The sequence below is a fragment of the Paramisgurnus dabryanus genome, chromosome 3 (genome assembly GCF_030506205.2).
Source record: "Paramisgurnus dabryanus chromosome 3, PD_genome_1.1, whole genome shotgun sequence".
Lineage (NCBI taxonomy): Eukaryota > Metazoa > Chordata > Actinopteri > Cypriniformes > Cobitidae > Paramisgurnus > Paramisgurnus dabryanus.
The window spans coordinates 37,486,054-37,506,284 of record NC_133339.1 but is presented as its reverse complement, the minus strand read 5'-3'; the positions used below and the strand labels follow the sequence as shown (position 1 = coordinate 37,506,284).

Sequence of the window (20,231 nt, the reverse complement as noted above, 5' to 3'; positions counted from 1 at the left end):
ATAGTATTCTTTTTTCATATTTTCCTCAAAATATCCTCCTTCGTGTTCATCAGAATATTTATCATTATATAGGTTTGCAACAACATGAGAGTGAATAATGACAGAATTTTCATTTTTGAGTGAACTATCCATTTAAAAGCCTTTTTTTTAGACAACAGAACTAACAACATTCTGCAACAAATATATGAATGCATTATGGCTTTCAATCTGGCAACCTTGTTTTAACGTCAGTATTTAAAGAGACAGAATGCCCTTTAAACACACCAAACACACACACACACACGAAGCAATTATTAACAGGAACAATTACATTTCCATCTAAAGGGAGTTAAGCTAAGTTAAAAAAAAAAGTTTTATCTTAAAATGAAAAAGTTGCAAAAAAACTCAAATTAACAGTTAAATTACAGCATTATTTTTGTTTTGCAAGCGTTTGCTCTAAATGTAATTTTAACGTTTTTTTTTAAAGCACCATTTGTTTAAAGCTATGTAGCTATCTTATAGTTTTACAAAAATTGGCATCATTGAATTTATAATTAATCACAAATCCATAATTAAGTTCACTTACATTCAAAGAGTATATTTTACTGTTTATTATACTTATAAAGATCACATTTAATAATAGATCATGTTGATACATTCAGTGTGATTAGCATTTCACAAATCTTCACACAGGAGATTACAAATACCCATAAAACGAGGAAAGAATTGCACATTTTACAAAAAGAGTAAAATAAATTATAAATGCATCATACAAATCAGACTGTAAACATCCACATTCATTTTCTTAAGGCTTTTTAGGAAACAACCTATCACAGTATTTAGGCTCTGTTTATACTTGGCATTATATGCGATCACAGTGATCCCATTAGATCAAATTGTCATCCGATCAAAACACTGCATCTTTACATTTGTCTCTTTTGTATCTAGATTTACTTGCTGGACAAATTAAGTCTGGAAATAATTGCATTGATGCAGAGCAAACATTCATGTCAACTAATTATTCAAAGGCAAAAGATGCTTTGCTTGGATGGCACAATTAAAACAACTAATCCCAGTGTGTCCCTGACTACCTCAGAAACAGGGCAAACTGATCAAATCATTTAAATGACAAACACAATTACACCTGTCTTTTGTCTGTTTCTGTAGCTCAATTGTTAGAGTATTGCTTTGCAATACAAAAGTCATGGATTCGATCCCCAGAGCACACAACAAATAACTAATAAAAAAAATCTTCAGATTGAATGCACAGTAAGTCACTTTGGAGAAAGGTATTTGGCAAATTCATATAACATTTAAATTTTTCAAGGTGTACAGTATGTATATATATATATATATATATATATATATATATATATATATATATATATATATATATATATATATATATATATATATATATATATATGCAGGCTTGGGGAAAGAGGAAGTAAACATAACAGCATCAAAATACACCTGGGAGTATTTACAATATATATACATACTTAGGAATTAATATTTCAAGACATTTCTTGACTTAAAGAGCACTTTAGGTTACATGAATCTCTTTTCCACCAACAGAGTTCCTGGGCTAGAAATATAACACGATTTTTTACTTAAAACTAAACAATCGTCTCAATGCTGGCCCCATAAATTTGCAGCTCTCAAACCATGAATCAGCAACATCAAAGGCCGGGACAGGATATTGTCCTCACCATTTTTCAGCATAAAACAAAACTGTACAAAAACGCAAAAAGTTTCAGGTATAATCAACAAATCTGTAACACTTAAAGCGGCTTATGGAATGTGTCGCGATCTACACTGAACTCAAAAGTGCTGCTAGATGTTTTTTGGGGAGTATGTTATGTAGTAACAGTCACTGGGTACACAGACCAGTTTAAACAAAAGTTCGCAAATTTGACCAGCACCTGCGCCGTTTCTTTAGGTTCCCGCTCAAGTTGAAAACAGCCTGTGCTCTAAACGTACACATCAGTGACAATAACAGGCGAGTGTGGTCGTGCTCAGAACAAAGTGTTTTGTGGTTAAAACCTGTGAGAACAGAGAGTGAGATAGAAAGAGCAGGTCAGCAATGGTTGATCTGAGCGAGCTGCACAGACGGTTGCTGTTTGTACATTTGCCGGATGTCGTCCAGAGATTTGGCTAATGATTCGAACGATGGACGCTGACTAGGGGTAAAGTCCCAGCATTGCTCCATCAGTATATAAACCTGTGAAGAGAATTCAGGCAATTAATCTGGGATCTATGCATTTAAACGCACGCTGGAATATGTGTGCTGCTCACTACCTCGCGAGGACAGTCTCGTGGACACGGCAGTCTTCGGTTTTTCTCCAGAAGAGTAATGAGTTTAACCACAGTCATCTGACCTTGAACCATTCCCATCATTTCAAAGAATTTCTGAGGAACACAAAATTGAACAATTTAAAGGTTAACATCAATGATGCAATTGGTTCTCACGTCGTGGGAATGAAAAATTTAAGAGGTATGGCAGTGGGCAAAACTTTTTGAGGTAGATGGTCACTGTATACTTTCATTGTACCGACAAGAGCTGCGTGACCTTTCTTGCCTATTATTACGAAATATTACATGAATTTGGAACAACATGTGGGTGGTTAAATGAGGACACGCTTATTTTTTGTTTAAATTTTCGTTTAATGAAAAACAGGAAGCAGTGTCTTTCATATAAACAGTGATCAGGTGTGCAACACATCCTGAAAAGTGAAGCCTGATATGTCTGCAGTATAGGTCATAAACCACATTTTCTTCATGTACGTAAATGGGATGTTATTATATCCAATTACACTTCAGGTTCATTTTTCCCAAAGATAGTTTCTGATATTTTAGCTATTTCTTATGGCGCTGATGTATATTTAAAGGTGGAATGTGCAACGTTAAGAAGTATCTCTTGACAGAAATTCTAAATAATTAATTGCAATACCTAACTATATTATCAGTTGTGTATAAAGGCCTTACATAATGAACTGTATTGTTTTTATTATCTTAGAATGAGCCATTATTATCTACAAACACCGCAGGTCCCCTTACATAAAAGTCGCCGTCATGGTTCTACAGTAGAGGTCTTCTCGGGTCAAAAAAAAAATGATCCCGACCCGAAATAACCCGATTCACTTTATACCTGAACCCGACGTGCATAAATAATCTTTTTTAAATGAAAGGCCCGACCCAAGACAAACCCAAGAAAATTAGACCCGAGTCCAACCCGAACCTGTGGCAATTTCTTTTTATCTGACTGGACCCGGATGTAAACGGCACTGACGTGTGTGCAGTCTGCAGCCCCACACGCAGCAGTCAGACAGAAAGAAAGCCCACTGGTCTCGCAAACTAATTTGGCGAGCTGCTCCATTTGTTTTACTTTGTTATCTGACGATGACACCAAGGTATCCGCTAAAATGTACATTTAAAATTGACTGACATGTCTGTCTCAATGAAAATTAACCTACTGCAAGCGCTCTTGGCAAAAAGAGGAGAAGTTTGAAAAGGACATTAACGCACACACGCGAGAGAGTTCGAGTCTTCGGGTCCATTCGGCAAAAAAAAACATTGATTTTAAATAACCCGAGACCCAATCCCACTAATATTATACCCGACCCGTGTCCGAGGCACATGTGAAACTTTTAGACCCGAACCCGATTGGGTCTCGGGTCGGACCTCGGGTTTTCGGATCTAAGTGGACCCGTAAAGACGTCTAAACAGACAAACTGTACATTTTCTACAATGGAAATCTGTTGAGACAAGTTGTCCATCTTTTTTACAGTCTATAATAGCAATTCATGTTTCAGATTGTTTGAGACTTACTGAAGGGGGGCTTTGACGATGGTTACAGTGGGTCAAAATCTCATAAAGGGTCACAGCAAAAGACCAAACATCAGATGCAAAAGAAAACTTGCTCTCCTTCAGACACTCTATGGCATACCTGAAAAACAAATAAACAATTTTGATATAAAATAACTTCTCTTAAAGGAACACGCTGACTTTTTGGGACTTCAGCTTATTCACCGTATCCCCCAGAGTTAGATAAGTCCATACATACCTTTTTTAACTCTGTGCGTGCCGTAACACTGTCTGACGCACACACCGCTAGCCTAGCTTAGCACAAAGACTGGAAGTAATTATGTCACTTATTGCGAGCAGTATGCTAGCTGGAGCCATTTACGTCCAGTCTTTGTGCTAAGCTAGGCTAGCGGTGGGTGCATCAGACAGAGTTACGGGACGCAAAGAGATGAAAAGGGCATGTATGGACTTATCTAACTCTGGGGGATACGGTGAATAAGCTAAAGTGCCAAAAAGTCAGCGTGTTCCTTTAATTTTGAGCCTAGTTCTTTTACAGAAATATCACATGTAACGCTGCATTCACACGGGGTGTCAGCATTAACACTTCTTATTTACATTGAATGGGTGACGTCATGCATTGCCAAACTGAATTGTGGATCCGTCTGTGTCGTTTCACTGGCATTGCTGCAGCAGAAGTTAAAAAATTTTCAACTTTCAAGCGCCAATGCAAGCATTAGCCAATCGGGCAAATAACCCGGTGCGGATGCTAGCCAATTACGTTAATGTAAGACCAGAGAACAGAGAAACTATAAAAATGGAAGAAATAATAATCATTGTGGTGAGTAATTACTCTGTCCTTTTTAACCAATTTCTTTTTAGTACCGCATCCATTAGCTGTCAAAACAAAAGATGCCTTGTTGCGGTCCACTGTGATTGGCTGTTCTCACCCTGACGATTGCCTCAGGGCCACATGCTCTCCTTCAAGTATTAACGCTAATGCCCCGTGTGAATCCACCGTAAGGTTTTCAACTAAAGTTTTGTTTGTTATGGATTTTTTATATTTTTTACAGATCATTTGATTGTTTTAATGTTCTTCAACTCGATCAATATCAAGTTGATTTGTGCTTTCAACACCACACTAATATCCAATTATGGTCCATGAATCCATTAGCACACATGAAAGAGATCAAGTGTTATTGATGAAAGCCCACTCCGGTGCAGAATATGATCCACAATTCAAGTCTGCAGTGATAATAGCTTACCAGAACACGGGGCTATCACCGTCCTCACGGACCCGGTAGTAGATCTCTCCTTCTGGAATATACTTTGTCAGACCAAAGTCACCGATTTTAACAACCCCTTCATTTTCCACCAAAACGTTTCTTGCTGCCAAATCCCGATGGACGAAACGTTTGGAGTGCAGATAATCCATCCCCTACGGTGCACAGAAACACATGTCATTACACCATCAAAGGACAGACTATTAAGCTTGATGCACGCTGTTCATCTCTGTATATAGTCAATAATCAGTGCATCTAAACTAGTTGCCATAGAAACAACGTGTCAGCATGAATCAACTGAGCAGTCAGTTTGGCAATTTAGCCTCCGCTGATGTTTATCCTCTCATAACAACACGTCTTATTCATATGCTGTGCCCAAAACATCTGAATTATTTACTACATATTGAATGCCATATATGGAAATAATCAGTGAAAATGTGTGTATTTGAAAACATGACCTTACCGAACAGATCTGCTGGGCGAAAAGAAGACTTTGGGCAATTCCCAAGCTATGTTTAGGCAGATACTCTCTGAGACTTCCAAGTGGAAGATACTCCATGATTAACTGAACCACCTGTCCACCTAACATATTAAAATATTCCAATTAGTCAGGAAAGACTTGTGAAACCGGTCTCATTTTGCATGAATATTAAAGGTCACCTTATATGAGAAATACACTTTAATATGTTGTATCTTGCATGTGCGTACATTGTTAAGAAAAAAAATCATTTTTTAAAATCCCCATCTCATGGGACAAGCTATTGGCTTTTATTGAGCAAATTGACATTACTCTGCGCAGGCCCCGCCAACATCTGCCCAAAGACCAGAGGTCATAATTTCTATTTGAAATCTTCTTTACATAATTCATTACCACGAGGCAACCTTCCGATCTCTCTGATGAAGCCAATATGGAAGTGACTTTAACTGCAATTCATCGACTGGCTCAATTCCCATAGACTCCCATGTTAAAAATGCCCAACTTTACAGTAGAAAATAAAATGTTTACAGCCTGGTACAAAAAGTGTTTTTGGTCTGTATAGCTAATTTTGCCCTTCATGACAACTGTGAGGTGGGTGATTTTTTTTGTAACTCATTTGTTTAAATTATATTAAAGGGGACAGAGAATGAAAAACCATTTTTACCTTGTCTTTGTTGAATAATGGTAGTCTACCCGCATTCACGAACATATAAAAAGTGCTAGACATTCTAAACATCTCAGTCTCATAGAAATTCCTCTTTTAGAAATGTCAGCCAGAAAACGGCCCAATCTGAAAAACTGATGCTTATGACATCACAGGCATCTAACTGCCCCTCCACTTTAAAATAATTGGCTACATTTTTTGAGTGGCAGCAAAGTCAGCCAATCAGTAATGAGATTGCAAGTTAAGCCAGTAGGGGGAGCCAAATAGGTGCAAAACCACTTGTTTAAAATCCCCCACCCTAATAGAGCTATCTGAGAGAGGTTTTTAGGAAGCTTCTAAGGCATTACAGACCCAAACAAAAACATTTTTGTCTACATGTCACATCACAGAACAAGGATAAGTACCCCGTTCAGTCATTCTATGTCACCTTTAAGTCTTAAAGTTCTGCATAATTAAGGGCGTGGCCGCTTGAGTGACAGTTGAACAGCCACTGCTGTCACTAGACTTGAGCTAGGTGGGCGTGATTTCAGCAACCAGCCACCTCAGCTTCATTCATCCGCCTCTTTACCCATTTTCGGTTTTCCGCGAGTGATTCGCGGCCAAGATAGCGACGGCAGGAAACGCGCCTACTTTAAGCTTCAAAAACGATCTTCACAAACCAATGGGTGACGTCACGGACAATACGTCCATTTTTTTTACAGTCTATGTTGATTACTGCACGTTTATTACGAACAATGAAATAAGGTGATTGTTTTAATAAAAAATGGAGTATGTTATGGGGAGCGAAGCAGCAGCTCATTTGCATTTAAAGAGACACACACATAAAACCAGCACTTTTTCCTGCACACCCAAAAATTGGCTTTATCAACATGGTATAATATATAGAGAGTATTTAAACGAGCACATTCTGGAGACACCCAACACTAAAATTACATCTTAGAAATTGCCATATTAGGTGACATATTAACTCTTTCCCTGCCATTGACGAGTTATCTCGTCAATTAAGAGAAAACGCTTCCCTGTCAATGACAAGTTTTTACGGCAATCTATATTTCCTCTATTATGCACTAGGTGGCACTCTTACCCCACTTATAAAACACTGAATCATCCACTAATCCAAAAACAGTAAAAAGTCTGCGCTCTGAATCTGATCTCTAACAAAAGTCCTTTACAAAAATGCAATTATCGCAGCATTTTTCTCAACATTTTGTATTTTTGAAGAAACCTACCCATATTTGAGAGGTGATTAAAAGATAACAAATTAATAAAGGATGAAACTTTTTTTTTAAAGCAGTGGGTCTGTTTTTTCATTTGATATATTGTATGTTTTTATATTAAAAGAAGAACATTTTCTGGAAGGCATTAAACTTTTGTGAAAATCATAAAATGCTGTCACTTGCTGGCAACTTTTTTTTTACGCTGGCAGGGAAAAGTTAAAGACTGCATGAAAGCACAAAACCTTATTCATTGTGGTATTGACACATTTAATGTTGTCTTTATGCTGTGAACCATCACTTTCTACTTGCGATTTTCAGTCAGACGCTGCTAGCTTTTATATAAATTCAGGGGAGGGGAAATTATAAAGCAGTTCATAGGGCAAAAATTTGTAGACACCCAGGGATGAGTGCAGGATGAGTTATCAGTAATTTTAGTCTAGTATATTTGCTAACATTTGGTCAATGTTACAATAAGATACACAAGCAACACGCAGCTCTGCTCACCCAGTTCGGTACAGCATCCCTTGTACTTGACGATGTTTGTGTGATAAAGCGATTTCAGTATTTCAATCTCCTTTAGCCAAGAATCTTGAAGGTTATCGCCACCCTCTTGTTTCAAAGCCTTCACTGCCACATACTCTCCGGTGCCATCGTTGTCAGGGTCATAAACGTACAGCATCACTTTTCCAAAATGGCCCTTTAAAAGCAGGTCACACAGTTACAAATGTATGAAATACATAAACATCTAAACGCAGTCTGTAGCAGTAATGGTAAACTGACCTCTCCCAAGTCCCTGATTTTCTTCAGGTAGCGTTTGTAAAAGATACTGGGATCTATGTCTTGAGTTGACTCGCAGTCAGGGGAAATGTCTGGATCTTTAATGGAAGTAGACAGAAACTATATTAATTTCTGAAATTATTAAGATTAGATATACATATAGTATTAAAATACAATAGCATCACTGTATAATATTACAGGTATACTCCAATGAGCAATAATTTAAGAAAAACCTCACAAACAGCCATTAAAATATTGTATTAAAAGACATACTTTTTGACTGAATCTCTGTTAGCTCTCTCAGAATGGTCCTGAAGGATGGCCTGGCAGCAGGGTCGTACGTCAGACACCTGCTTATAAAGCTTGCCAGCTCTTGAGACGAGGGCACAGCCAGACGACTCTGTGTCTCGTAGAAACGCTCTTTCTGTGAAGGAACAAGAAATAGTGAAAGTGCGCAGTCAGTTTACTTAAAGCCACACATAGAGCCGGATGCAGCAGTACCTCGGGCAGCGTGCTGCCACTGATGGGCAAATCTCCATTGTTGCAGATTTCCAACAAAGTCGCTCCAAAGCTCCACTGGTCTGCAGCACTTCCAACACGTACTCCATCGGCAATGCACTCGGGAGCGATCCATGGGATGCGCTCCACGCGCTCTTCAAGTAAAACACAAACAAAACGTTTTAAGGATTAAAAAAAATGTGCGGTAAGAATAATTTAAGAATATTATTAAAGTAGAATTATCTCAGCTTTTTGCTAAAAATTTTATGTTTTTTGAAAAGAGAACAAATGAAGGTAGGATGATTTTTTTTGTTTAAAGCAATGGGTCTGTTCTTTCATTTAATATTGTATGTTTACATATTTTAAGAAGAACATTTTCTGGAAGGCATTAAACATTTGTGAAAATCATGAAAAATGCTGGCGGGGAAAGAGTTAATATAAGTTTATAGGCAAAATTGTATCATATAAAATTTGGATTATCGTATGACGGCACTAGAAACATAATGGCACATTTCTCATTAAGAAGCTTCACAATTTGACATATCATTATTTATTATCGCTTATCATATTAATTAAATATCATCCTCACTGACATTAATAAATGTGCTAGACAAAAAGTCATCATAACCAGAAGTGGTTAGTTTTTCACTTCCTGTTCTATCATCTGTGTGATAGAAGTCTGATGAAGTAAACAGTGGTGACGAGTACATAGAAAGGTACATGGTGTTCTCTACATGTTTTCACACATATATGTGAGGGTTAATGCGTATCGCAAAAAAAGCGTGACTAATATCACTCTGACAGGATCATAACAATCGACTGGATGTACATTATTTTGCTTATTATATGACTACTAGCGACGAGTAAATAACTGGACACACAATATTGTTTTGATATATTTTGCCGCACGTAAGGTATTTTGTTAATGTTAGCATAAGAGAGGAAACAGCAGGGTGATACAGAAACATTTACTCATGAAAAAGAGAGTCATTCTCAATGGTGATTGGCCAAGAAGACATAAGGTGAAAAGAGATGGAGTTGTGGCTAGAAGGTAAACAGCAACTGCCAAAAATCACGTGAAATCTCGCCAAATGAGCACTGTTTTCATCTTAATCCTATGCCTAAAGCCAACATTTCACGGGATTTAGGCCGTAGCTGTACTCCATCTAGCTGCTGTTTTCCTCCTAATCCTACTCCCAAATCTAACTCTAAACCTAACATCTCGCGAGATTAAGATTTCGCTGTATCCCTTCTAGCCAAAACCAAGAGATAGAAGACATGCATTACACAATTATAAGGATAGACATAGGATCCACAGCTAGATCAATGAGTATAGAGGCCCTACGATAGCAATGACCACAAAATGTGGAAATTATTGTACATTATGAGATTTTTTCATTATTGATCTTACATAGTTCAAAATTATGTTACAAATACGGTTATTATTGTGCATCTGGCAACACTGCTCACAGTATCTGGATAAGCAGTTTGTTATTGAGGGATAATTTCACGACTGACCAGAATCAAGTATTTCAGAGAGCTGTGTAATATGCGCTTACTCGCCTGCCCCGAAGTAAACTTTCAGTCTTTGTTTATTGGTCTGGCTGAAGGCTAAACTGACCTCTGGGAAAAATATTTTGTGGGAAATAAAAATCTGTTTCCTAAAAACAAATGAGACCGAGCATGGATCCACGCTGTGCAATAAAGCAAGGAAAGAATTCAAGGATATGTAGATAACATTGGATACTCAGTAACATTTAGTAGTTTATTCGTTTTAGCTATGATTTATACAAAGGGGTAATGTACTTGTTATTTATTTAGCTTTTTATCACAAATAGTCTATTTTTAAATGACTCTGTTGTTTTTGATTCTTTGCGGAAGTCTACTGGAAGTAAAGTTTGGGCCACAAAAGCCACTTGTTTAAGTTGTTGTTGCTGCTGAAACCATTTATAAGTTACATTATGTCTTTTTATATGAATAGATCTCAGTTACCTCCACGTGAAAGAGCTGTGATAGAAATGCCAGGGTCACTCAGCTTCACAAAAGGCGACGTCCCGTCCTCTAAACCCTTCCTGACTACTAGAATGTTCTTGCCACAGACGTTTCCATGGACCAAACTTTTCGTCTCCTGTAAAGAAAGAGATTACGAAGAGTGAAGCTCATAAAGAAATGCAACAGATAAAAAATAAAAACAAGAATTATAATTTTAGAAAATTAAGCCTTTAAGTATCATTAAGATTTATCCACTATAAAACATGTCATCAATTTTATGACAAACCTATTTTCTGAAATCTTCTTGTTTTATTCATAAAATAATACTTTTTGTACAATATATACTTCCATAATATAAAGTCACGTTACAAATTTAATTTCAAGTTGTAACGTATATATTTAATATATTTGTATAGAAATTTGTATAGTAGTGCCAATAATATATAAATAATATATTTGTATATATAAATATTTTTGTGTATATGTATATATATATATATATATATATATATATATATATATATATATATATATATATATATATATATATATATATATATATATATATATATATATATATATATATATATATATATATATTAATATATATGTATGTATGTATGTATGTATGTATGTATGTATGTATATATATATATATATATATATATATATATATGTATATATATATATATATATATATATGTATATGTATATGTATATGTATATGTATATGTATATGTATATGTATATGTATATATGTATATATGTATATATGTATATATGTATGTATATGTATATGTATATGTATATGTATATGTATATGTATATGTATATGTATATGTATATATATATATATGTATATGTATATGTATATGTATATGTATATATATATATATATATGTATATATATTATTGGCACTACAGTAATGATAAAGTATGGGTAGCTTCAGTGCCATGAAAATGCCTAAAAATCCTAATGATCCTAAATATTACTTCTACAAACAGGCCTCAACTTTTTCATGCAAAAAATCTTGTTTTATTTTGATTTTTTATGGGTTTAATATGACCTGGACATTTCTGGACAGTTTCATGTCCTATTTACCCAAACTTAGAACTTAGATTAATGATACAGAATGAGAATTTTTGGCGATCAAACCTATTTATTCCCATTTGTAAATTTTTACTCACAAGATAGCTAAGAGCGCTGGCAAGCTGTTTAGCAACAGTAAATTTCCACCGAGGAGTGACATGGGCCTTTTCTCTGTGCAGGAACATATCTAATGGCCCAAACTCCACAAACTCCTCCACCATGATGTCTGCTCAAATAAAAGATAAACAGATGCATCAAGTCTTTGAGGGATCATAAAAAGTACAGCTTTTAGATTAAAAAAAACAGCTTTGATGACGCCTGTGGCCTTTAAAGAGGAAGTCAAAAAGCACGACACTCACTCTCTGATCCCTTGACTGAAACTCCATGTACAAAGACCAGATGACAGTGTGACACCTGACTCATGAGACTAGCCGTCTCAAAGAAGGCCTGAAGGGAAATATAAAGATACAGTAACATCTGTGCTTATGAGATTACATGATATAAGACACATTGCTATTAATTTTTAAAACCTTCATTGTGCAATGACAGAGTTTTGTGAGGAATTGTTGAATGACCAATAATACGTAGATGTATAACCTACCAGTGCTATATCCTTGTGACTCTGGTCCAGAATTTTGAGGACAACTCGGATGCCGGTCTTGTCAGTGTCATTGTTATTTGACTCTTCAAATCCGTCCTCTGTCATGCCACGCACTTTCAGCCAGCCGGCGTAAATGTTAGTCCTGGTGCCACGTCCCAGATGCTGCTCCTGCATTCACCAAAACAGCATCAACAACATGTTTGGAAAAACTATTATGTCTAGAAAACAGATCATTCCTTTATCTAATCAGTGCCATCAATCTGAAAACCAATTCATGTCGGGTTTGCTCTTGTAGCTTTCAGCTATTTTATCTTAAGCAGGGGCACAAATCATGATAATGGACAACCATGCAGCCCAGTTGGCAGAGCACTGCGATAGCAACACAAAGGTCATGTTTTAGAGCATTGGATTAACAACATAAAGGTTGTTGGTTTGTTTCCCAGGTAATGCATACTAATAAAGAAATGAATGCTTTGGGATTAAACGACAGATATTTGTAAATGTAAGTATAGTACTATTTAAAGACTTTTAATAGTAGAATTTTATTGTGATAACTTGAAACCCCTTTATTGTTTAGCATTAATTCTATTCTTTTTGGCTGTGTAAATGAAGTCTTTACCTTTGTGAACTCCTTGTCTTTAATTTGATGAAACCTCAGTTGGCTCAGGTTGAGGGGTTCAGGGACGTGTTTATCATCTTTGTTGGAACCTTTTCTCAACACCAGAAGGTTTGAGAGCTCTGAAATATAAGCGTTAAAACATTTGCGGGATTACTCATCAAACTGTCGATATCATGAACATTTCGGTGGAATTTTCCATTATCAGAAATAATAATCAGGGTGACTCATTGGCTTGTATAAACACCGTCAAACGGATATCACACAATATTCACCTCCTGGTCTGGGCAGGCACGACCTCTTCACAGTAAAATTGTCTTCTCCAGACTTCAATACAAAGGTCTTCAGGCTGTCTGTCAGCTCCTTTATGCTAGAAAACTCTTTCTCCCAGCCCTCCAGTTTAAATACAGAGGCATTCTGTGTTATTCTGAACTGCTTGTATGTTGGATTTTGTCCATCCTGCCAAATCAATTAGCATTTATGTTAGCAAATACTTTAGCATTCAAAACACTAATAATTTTTTTTAATTCTAATGCAATTTCCTTTCCATTAACACTTAGGCCCTGTGTCAGACAAAGTGTTTAAACACGGCTCAAACACCAGGCCGCCTTCTTAAAGCTGCCAGAGTTTCTTCAGCTAAGTGCTTTTGTTGCTGCAATACTTCTGTTTTATTTTTCAGTCGTTGTATGATGCGCCAGTTAGTTGGTTTGCCGGCTGTCCCACCCCTCCTCCACGCTGATTGGACGGCTGAGTGAAAAGGGATATTGACGAGGCCAAACTTTTACCGAAAATTTTCAATTTTTCAAGGGCCAAGAGTTTAAGCACAGAATGCTTAGCACCTTGCCAGCATATTCTTTTAAAATGACGGCAATAACAGGGCCACATTTTAAAAAAAAATGCCGGCAGCTGACGAGGCACTGAGCTTTTTTTAGGGCGTGTTTACACTTGAGATTAAATTTTGTCTAAATTTAAGACATTCTTCTTTAACAAAGCATTCACATAAAATGTCCAGTAAATGTACTTATCCCGCAATAGTTAGTTTGTCTAGAACGGCCATTCCCAAACTGTGGTCCGCGGACCACTAGTGGTCCGCGAGGGTACTGCAGGTGGTCCGTGAAAAGGCAAAATAAGAATATGTATATTTTAATATACAAACTCGTTAATACTTTGGGCGAACGTGTACTGCTGCCTAATAAACGTTACTGTGAACTCATTCATTCTGGTGCCTGTGAACGGCACGCTCTCTCAGTTTAACGTCGTTCAATAGGGTGCCAGATTTGTATATTCTTCCAGGCGAAAACCCGACTAAAACACACTGTAAACAGGCCTTAATATGTAGCGGAAAAAACACCCAATCTGGCAACACCGCCACCACTCGGTGTTCACCAGTCACGCTGCATGCGTCATCACAACACAGACGCTGCCTAAATTGCTGCCGCGCAACTCAAATAGTTTAACATTAAATAACATCATATTTGTCCTAAATCGTTAACGATTAAGATAGGCTGCTAACGCATATTCCGGATCTTGAAATAGACTTTGACTAAGCTCACGCTATTTAACGTGCACGTGTGGAGTGCAATACCTGCAAGTTGTCATACACGCAATGCCTCGCAGCGCTTCTCGCCCGGGGTGCGACCCCCACCCAGCTAGCCTTTCAAGGTATGTGCAAGCAAATACAAAAATTAAAAGACAGTCAATGATAATGTAAATCCTGGTTGGATTAGGATTTAAAGTTGGACATGAAGATGAAATCTGACGCATTTAGCTTAAAACTGATCAAATAATTGCTGTCTGTGGTGGTTCTATATGGGCTATAATGGCAATCATTTAAAAAAAATAATATGGGGAAAAAATAACTATAAATTAGTTCATTTTTGGAACTGTGACCTAGTTTAACATTTTCAAATATGAACTATGAACTGAACTAGTTCATTTTAAAATTTGTGAACTGTGAACTAAACTAGTTCATGTAGAAAGTGAACTTTCCCAACACTAAGAATATGTATATAAATAATTATGATATAAGGTTAAGAAACCTGTTGTACTGATGTGATGACCAGTTATAGTTTTAGTGCTAGTAAGACTATTTAGATGTGCAGAGTAATTCAGGACTTTGTGTAGACATATTTTATAATAACTATTATGGAGGTGGTCCGCGAAAATTCTTGATTTCAAATAGTGGTCCACACACACAAAAAGTTTGAAAACCCCTGGTCTAGAACAAAGCATTCACATAACTCATCTGGGTAATATACTTATGCCGCAATAGTTAGCCTGTCTGGAACCAAGCTGATTTAAACCACAATACTGTATGACACTTGCATTACATGTGAACGACCCCTACCCTAATAGGATTCTGTTTCTCTCTTCCTGTCTCGTCCTTGACCCCGAGGACAATGAGACAAACAGACCCAGTTCCTGCTGCTGTGAAGGTCATCACACCATTGATCTACTGACCGTCCTTCAATGTGATGCCCAGCCGATGCCTGACCAAAGACCACTGGCGGAACCAGTTTAATTTGCTTACCCGTTCACATACCCCGATAGTTTTTATATATATAAATATATATGTATCTTTCTCAGGGGTTTTTCTCTTTCTAGGAGTTTCTCCTAGGGTTTTTTCATCCCCTGGGGAGTCCGCCACCTTTGGCTTAACTTACTACTTTACTGTATACGTTACATTACTACTATGCTCGCTTTCTATGCTTTTCCTACATCTATTAATGTGAAGCTGCTTTGAAACAATTAACAATTGTGAAAAGCGCTATATAAATAAAATTGAATTGAATTGAATTAAATTAAAACTCTGGTGCGACTGCACGTTTGGTGTGGTTCTTTTGAGTAAATGTGGGTAAATTTTGGTGCACACTTAACAAGCGAACCAAGACTGGACTTTTTGAAATATGTACTTTTTAAGCACAACTTCTCTTCTTGCACTAGCTTTGGGATGCGCTAGATAAGACCCATATGCCCCAGTTGAAACTGCATTTTGGAACTTTAAACCAGGGCTTAATAGTCAATGTGGAGAAAAACCCTGGAATTTTTTTCTTAAAAAAAAAAACTCAACTGAAGAAAGAAAGACAAAAATCTTGGATGACATGGGGTTGTGTAAATGATCAGGAAATTTTCTTATGAAAGTGTTATTATCCTGTTAATAAAAAAAAGTTCAATTTTGGGTAAAACGCTGCGGTTGTCAATGTCACTTTTTACTCTGTGATTGAAGCTGTCCAATCACAGTGAAGGAGGGGCGGGACAAATAGCATACCAAACAGCGTACAACGACTAATAAACAAAGCCAAAGTATTATAGCAACAAAAACACCTCACCTGAAAAAAATGGGGCGCTTTTTAAAAGAACGGCTGGTATTTTCAGATGTGTTTAAACACTTTGGTGTACACACGGCCTTTTAAACAAATTTGCAACTGTATAGCAACACCCTGGAAAACCTTAGCATTGTGGGGAACTTAGCATCATTGCAATTTTTTAAGTTTTCTTTAGAAAAACATACAAATTTGCCATGATGCTAAATTTGCTACGATGCTAAGGTGTTGCCAGGGTGCTTCGCAGTTGCCAATGTGTTCTGGGTGGATGATGTGCTTTTTTCAATGTTTGGTTGGTCACTAAAAGTCTTCAAGTCAGAATATCCCTCCCACTGAGTCTTTATAATATGGTGGTCTCTAGATCTGGTCTCTGGCCCTCCAAGAAAACATTGTAAGTCTAATTGCTTAATAACAGCATCTATTACCTTCAAGAACCTCAATACTTAAGAAATCACTTTAAGTTATTATGAATTTAAATGCACTGATAATGGGGATGCATGCCTTGGCAATTACCACAAATAATCTCCAATGTATTACATATTCATTTTTCAGTTCATCAAATTAAATCGATATCAAAACAAATATTGACAACTGCACAGAAATAAAGCAAATAGAGCAACACCTTTGTCCTACTCAGAGCAGCAAGGATTATCCGATCGTAATCCAACACACTCCAGCGCACCACAAACGCTCCCTCATCTGCCTCTTTCTTCAGTTTCTGAAGCACAAACTCGTCCCTTGAATATAAAAAAGCGAACATATCAAGATCAGAGCAAGCCTGCATAACTGTAAAAAATGCAAATGACTGTACTTACAGTATAGGACCATGCAGGCCGTTGGCTTCACTGAGAACCACTCTGGGAGGAGCCACCTCACGACACAGATAATGATGTGCATCAGCTGTAAGTCTAAAGTATCCATCGAGAAGTGAAACCAGAGAGTGAGCCTCTAAACTGGAGCCCAAGCGTATGTCCTGAAACATATCAAACATAAAGGATGAAATCCAAATTCAAAGCTTTAACAGGCAATCTCAGGGTTAACCAATAAGCAATATAGATTTTATGGTTGGTAAAATATACGACCAAATATATGTAGATGCATTCATGCTCATGGTTTCTTACCATTAACGTGTTGTCCTGGCGACAAATACAGACATTTACACCATTTATGGCGATATGAGAAATCCCAGGAAAGTCACAGAAGGAGCACCAGGCATCCACTTCCCCTTCATCAAGTTGCTGTGTGTCTTTGCTGTCATTGTGAATATAGTTGTTGTCCTACAATGTGAAGATACCAGTGGGAACAATTTATAAAAGTGCAATTCAGACAGAGGGGCAGAAGGTCAAATGTCAACACTTACCCGCTCTGCCGGCAGCTTCTTCCACCATATCCCCGTCGATCCGGACACCCTGATTTTATGAGTACTTTTGCTGCTCACTGGTTCCTCGGAGGATATGAGGTAGGACCCACTGTCATCTCCATCACTTCTTATGTAAAGATGCGACACAAGGAAAGTCTCAAGGCCGAAATCGGGTGCCAGGCGCTCCAGGGTGGACAGATACTTGTACATGACCTCTTGCGGTCCGAGCTTTCCCATGCCCACCGTGTGTTGCTGGAAACTGCGCACAAAGTTTTCGAACACGCGTCGAATCCGTATCTTCGTCACAAAGTTATCTCGGGCAATGTGTCGGGCAAAAGATCGGGGGATGCAACGGAGGAAGCTGAAGGATTGAATATCACGCAAGATCTGTCAGCATGAACTGTTACTAATGGTTAACATTGGCAAACTTTGAGTTGACGGTACCTATAGGCTTTATGCCCAGCTGCACTACTTCCTGAACTTCGGCCAGCTCCTTGTTTCATGTCTGCCACTGATTAATCCAGGTGTGCCTGACCTCAGTAGTCACAAACAAACTGATTAATCCAGGTGTGCTTGACCTCAGTAGTCATAACAACAATAATCAGACACATCTGGATTAATCAGTTTGTCCAAAAATGGCAGACAGGAAACAAGGAGCTGGCTGAAGTTCAGGAAGTAGTGCAGCTGGGCATAAAGACTCTTGTAGGATTTGTTTTTCATACTATGAAATTCAATAGGTACCGCCAACTGGGTAATTAGCAAATATCTTCTTTTGCATTTTACAGAATAAAGAAACCCATACATGAACAAATTAAAACATGAATTTTAATTTTTTGGTGTTATTTTTTATTAGAGATGTTATGTTGGGAGGTGTAATTTAATTCTTTAATTCTAGTATCAGATGGAGGGTGAAAATTATTAAACTATGATTAACCTTCACCAACATAATGAGTTCACATCACAGGAAATAAATTATAAAAATTACACATCCCTCCTACTGTTCAACTTTTTAACTTCCCTTTTGAAAAGCACCCAGTTACACATTGCCTTTAAAGTGAAGAAAGCTAAATTCTGCACCTGGTCTGTTTGGCCACATCCTGTAGAAAGGAGCCAGTTTGCAGGGCCGTATATGAGAGATGAAGTACTGCCATACCCAGACATTCATTTTTAAAGCGACTGATGTCTTCCTCGCCCCTCACCGCATCCAAACACGCCACGTCATTGACAAAATCATGTTTAGCCTGGTGAGAGAACAGACACATGCTTTTTTAAAGGAAATTAATTACGTCGAGAGTGTTAGTACATCTGGACAATTTGGTGTATTTTTGGACACTTTTGGTTAAAACATCAAAAAAAAAGAAAAAAATATATTTACCTTTCGATTACTGTTAATAGTATTATTTTTATTAAATTATAATGAATAAATGAAGCCCAATTCAAATGTGCTGTAGGCAAATTCAGCCCCACCCTCCACAGACATGTAGGCCAACCCAATGTCAGTCAGCACAGACAGTGACTGTATAGCGAAAATATGTCTGAACAACAAAATAACTAAACATCAACTCATGACTTAATACAAACTTAAAAATCTGCATGGCAGTGTTTTGGGACAGGGAAATAGATTGTATCTTTTACAAGCACTACAATGTGACATCATATCCATATTGACTGCAGAGCCCAAAGTAGTTTTACCTATTTCTCATAAGTATTGTTCACAAATCTGTCCAAAGCATTATTCGGATGGTAATGGTTTCTCTTGGGAACGCAAGGTATTTACAGAGGGTTGTCAGTGATTTTATTTCCATCCGAATCCAGAATGTCAGTGTTTTTCTCCGAGCACCCATGCCTTTTTAAAATCCCTGGTGGAATTACCCACTATTTTTTGACGAAAACCAAGGTTGTGTGGTAAAAAGGGGATCAATGCAGAAGCTATTTGCACTTCCTTAAAAAAGACCATTGAAAAGCACTGTATGGTCACGGGCTTTACATGTTTTCTGCAACATGAAGCGGCTTTCTTTTGAACATTGACACCTTCATACCTTAAATATTGAGAACTATATGGGGGAAAAATTCAAAATCATGCCGTGTGAAATTAGTTTTGACTGACAATAACATCGGTGATAACCTACACAGCCAATGAGAGAGCAACATACAGGGCAGCTGGAAGTTCGGGGAGGAGTCTCAAAAACATTTCCTCCTTCGAGTCACTTCTCACATGCGTTTTGGTTGTGAGACGTAGTTAGACCGAGACAAAGTTATCGGCGATTCTTCTTACGGGAAAGTCATGCAATATGAAAACACCTGTCGCCAATCCATCATGCAGTCTGAAACAGCAGCGACTGAACGCTACCCCAGATAATCAAGCAGTGTGAAACCACAGGTGACCCGACTAGTTTGAAAATCATGCAGTCTGAACTCGGCATAAGGCTTTAGTAAGCACATCTCCTTTGCCGAGATAATCCATCCACCTAACAGGTGTGACATATCATGATGCTGATTAGACAACATGATTATTGCACAGGTATGCCTTAGGCTGGCCACAATAAAAG

At 37.5% G+C, this 20,231-nt stretch overlaps 1 protein-coding gene across 1 annotated transcript in view; it reads right to left on the bottom strand.

Moving 5' to 3' along the window:
* Window positions 1-575: 575 nt before the first annotated feature.
* The window catches only part of tyk2 (tyrosine kinase 2), a 23,246-nt gene continuing 3,590 nt past the window's right edge, over window positions 576-20,231 (bottom strand). The window contains exons 5-24 of the mRNA XM_065253959.1: window positions 18,760-18,923; window positions 17,683-18,043; window positions 17,444-17,599; window positions 17,138-17,295; window positions 16,945-17,059; window positions 13,275-13,458; window positions 13,003-13,121; window positions 12,384-12,551; window positions 12,142-12,229; window positions 11,881-12,008; window positions 10,693-10,828; window positions 8,704-8,855; window positions 8,476-8,626; window positions 8,206-8,300; window positions 7,930-8,122; window positions 5,530-5,648; window positions 5,049-5,221; window positions 3,811-3,928; window positions 2,281-2,391; window positions 576-2,203 (exon numbers count right to left, since the gene is read on the bottom strand). Coding sequence (XP_065110031.1) covers window positions 2,060-2,203; window positions 2,281-2,391; window positions 3,811-3,928; window positions 5,049-5,221; window positions 5,530-5,648; window positions 7,930-8,122; window positions 8,206-8,300; window positions 8,476-8,626; window positions 8,704-8,855; window positions 10,693-10,828; window positions 11,881-12,008; window positions 12,142-12,229; window positions 12,384-12,551; window positions 13,003-13,121; window positions 13,275-13,458; window positions 16,945-17,059; window positions 17,138-17,295; window positions 17,444-17,599; window positions 17,683-18,043; window positions 18,760-18,923 — 3,033 coding nt within the window. The 3' untranslated portion in view covers window positions 576-2,059. The remainder of the gene's footprint in view (window positions 2,204-2,280; window positions 2,392-3,810; window positions 3,929-5,048; window positions 5,222-5,529; window positions 5,649-7,929; window positions 8,123-8,205; window positions 8,301-8,475; window positions 8,627-8,703; window positions 8,856-10,692; window positions 10,829-11,880; window positions 12,009-12,141; window positions 12,230-12,383; window positions 12,552-13,002; window positions 13,122-13,274; window positions 13,459-16,944; window positions 17,060-17,137; window positions 17,296-17,443; window positions 17,600-17,682; window positions 18,044-18,759; window positions 18,924-20,231) is intronic.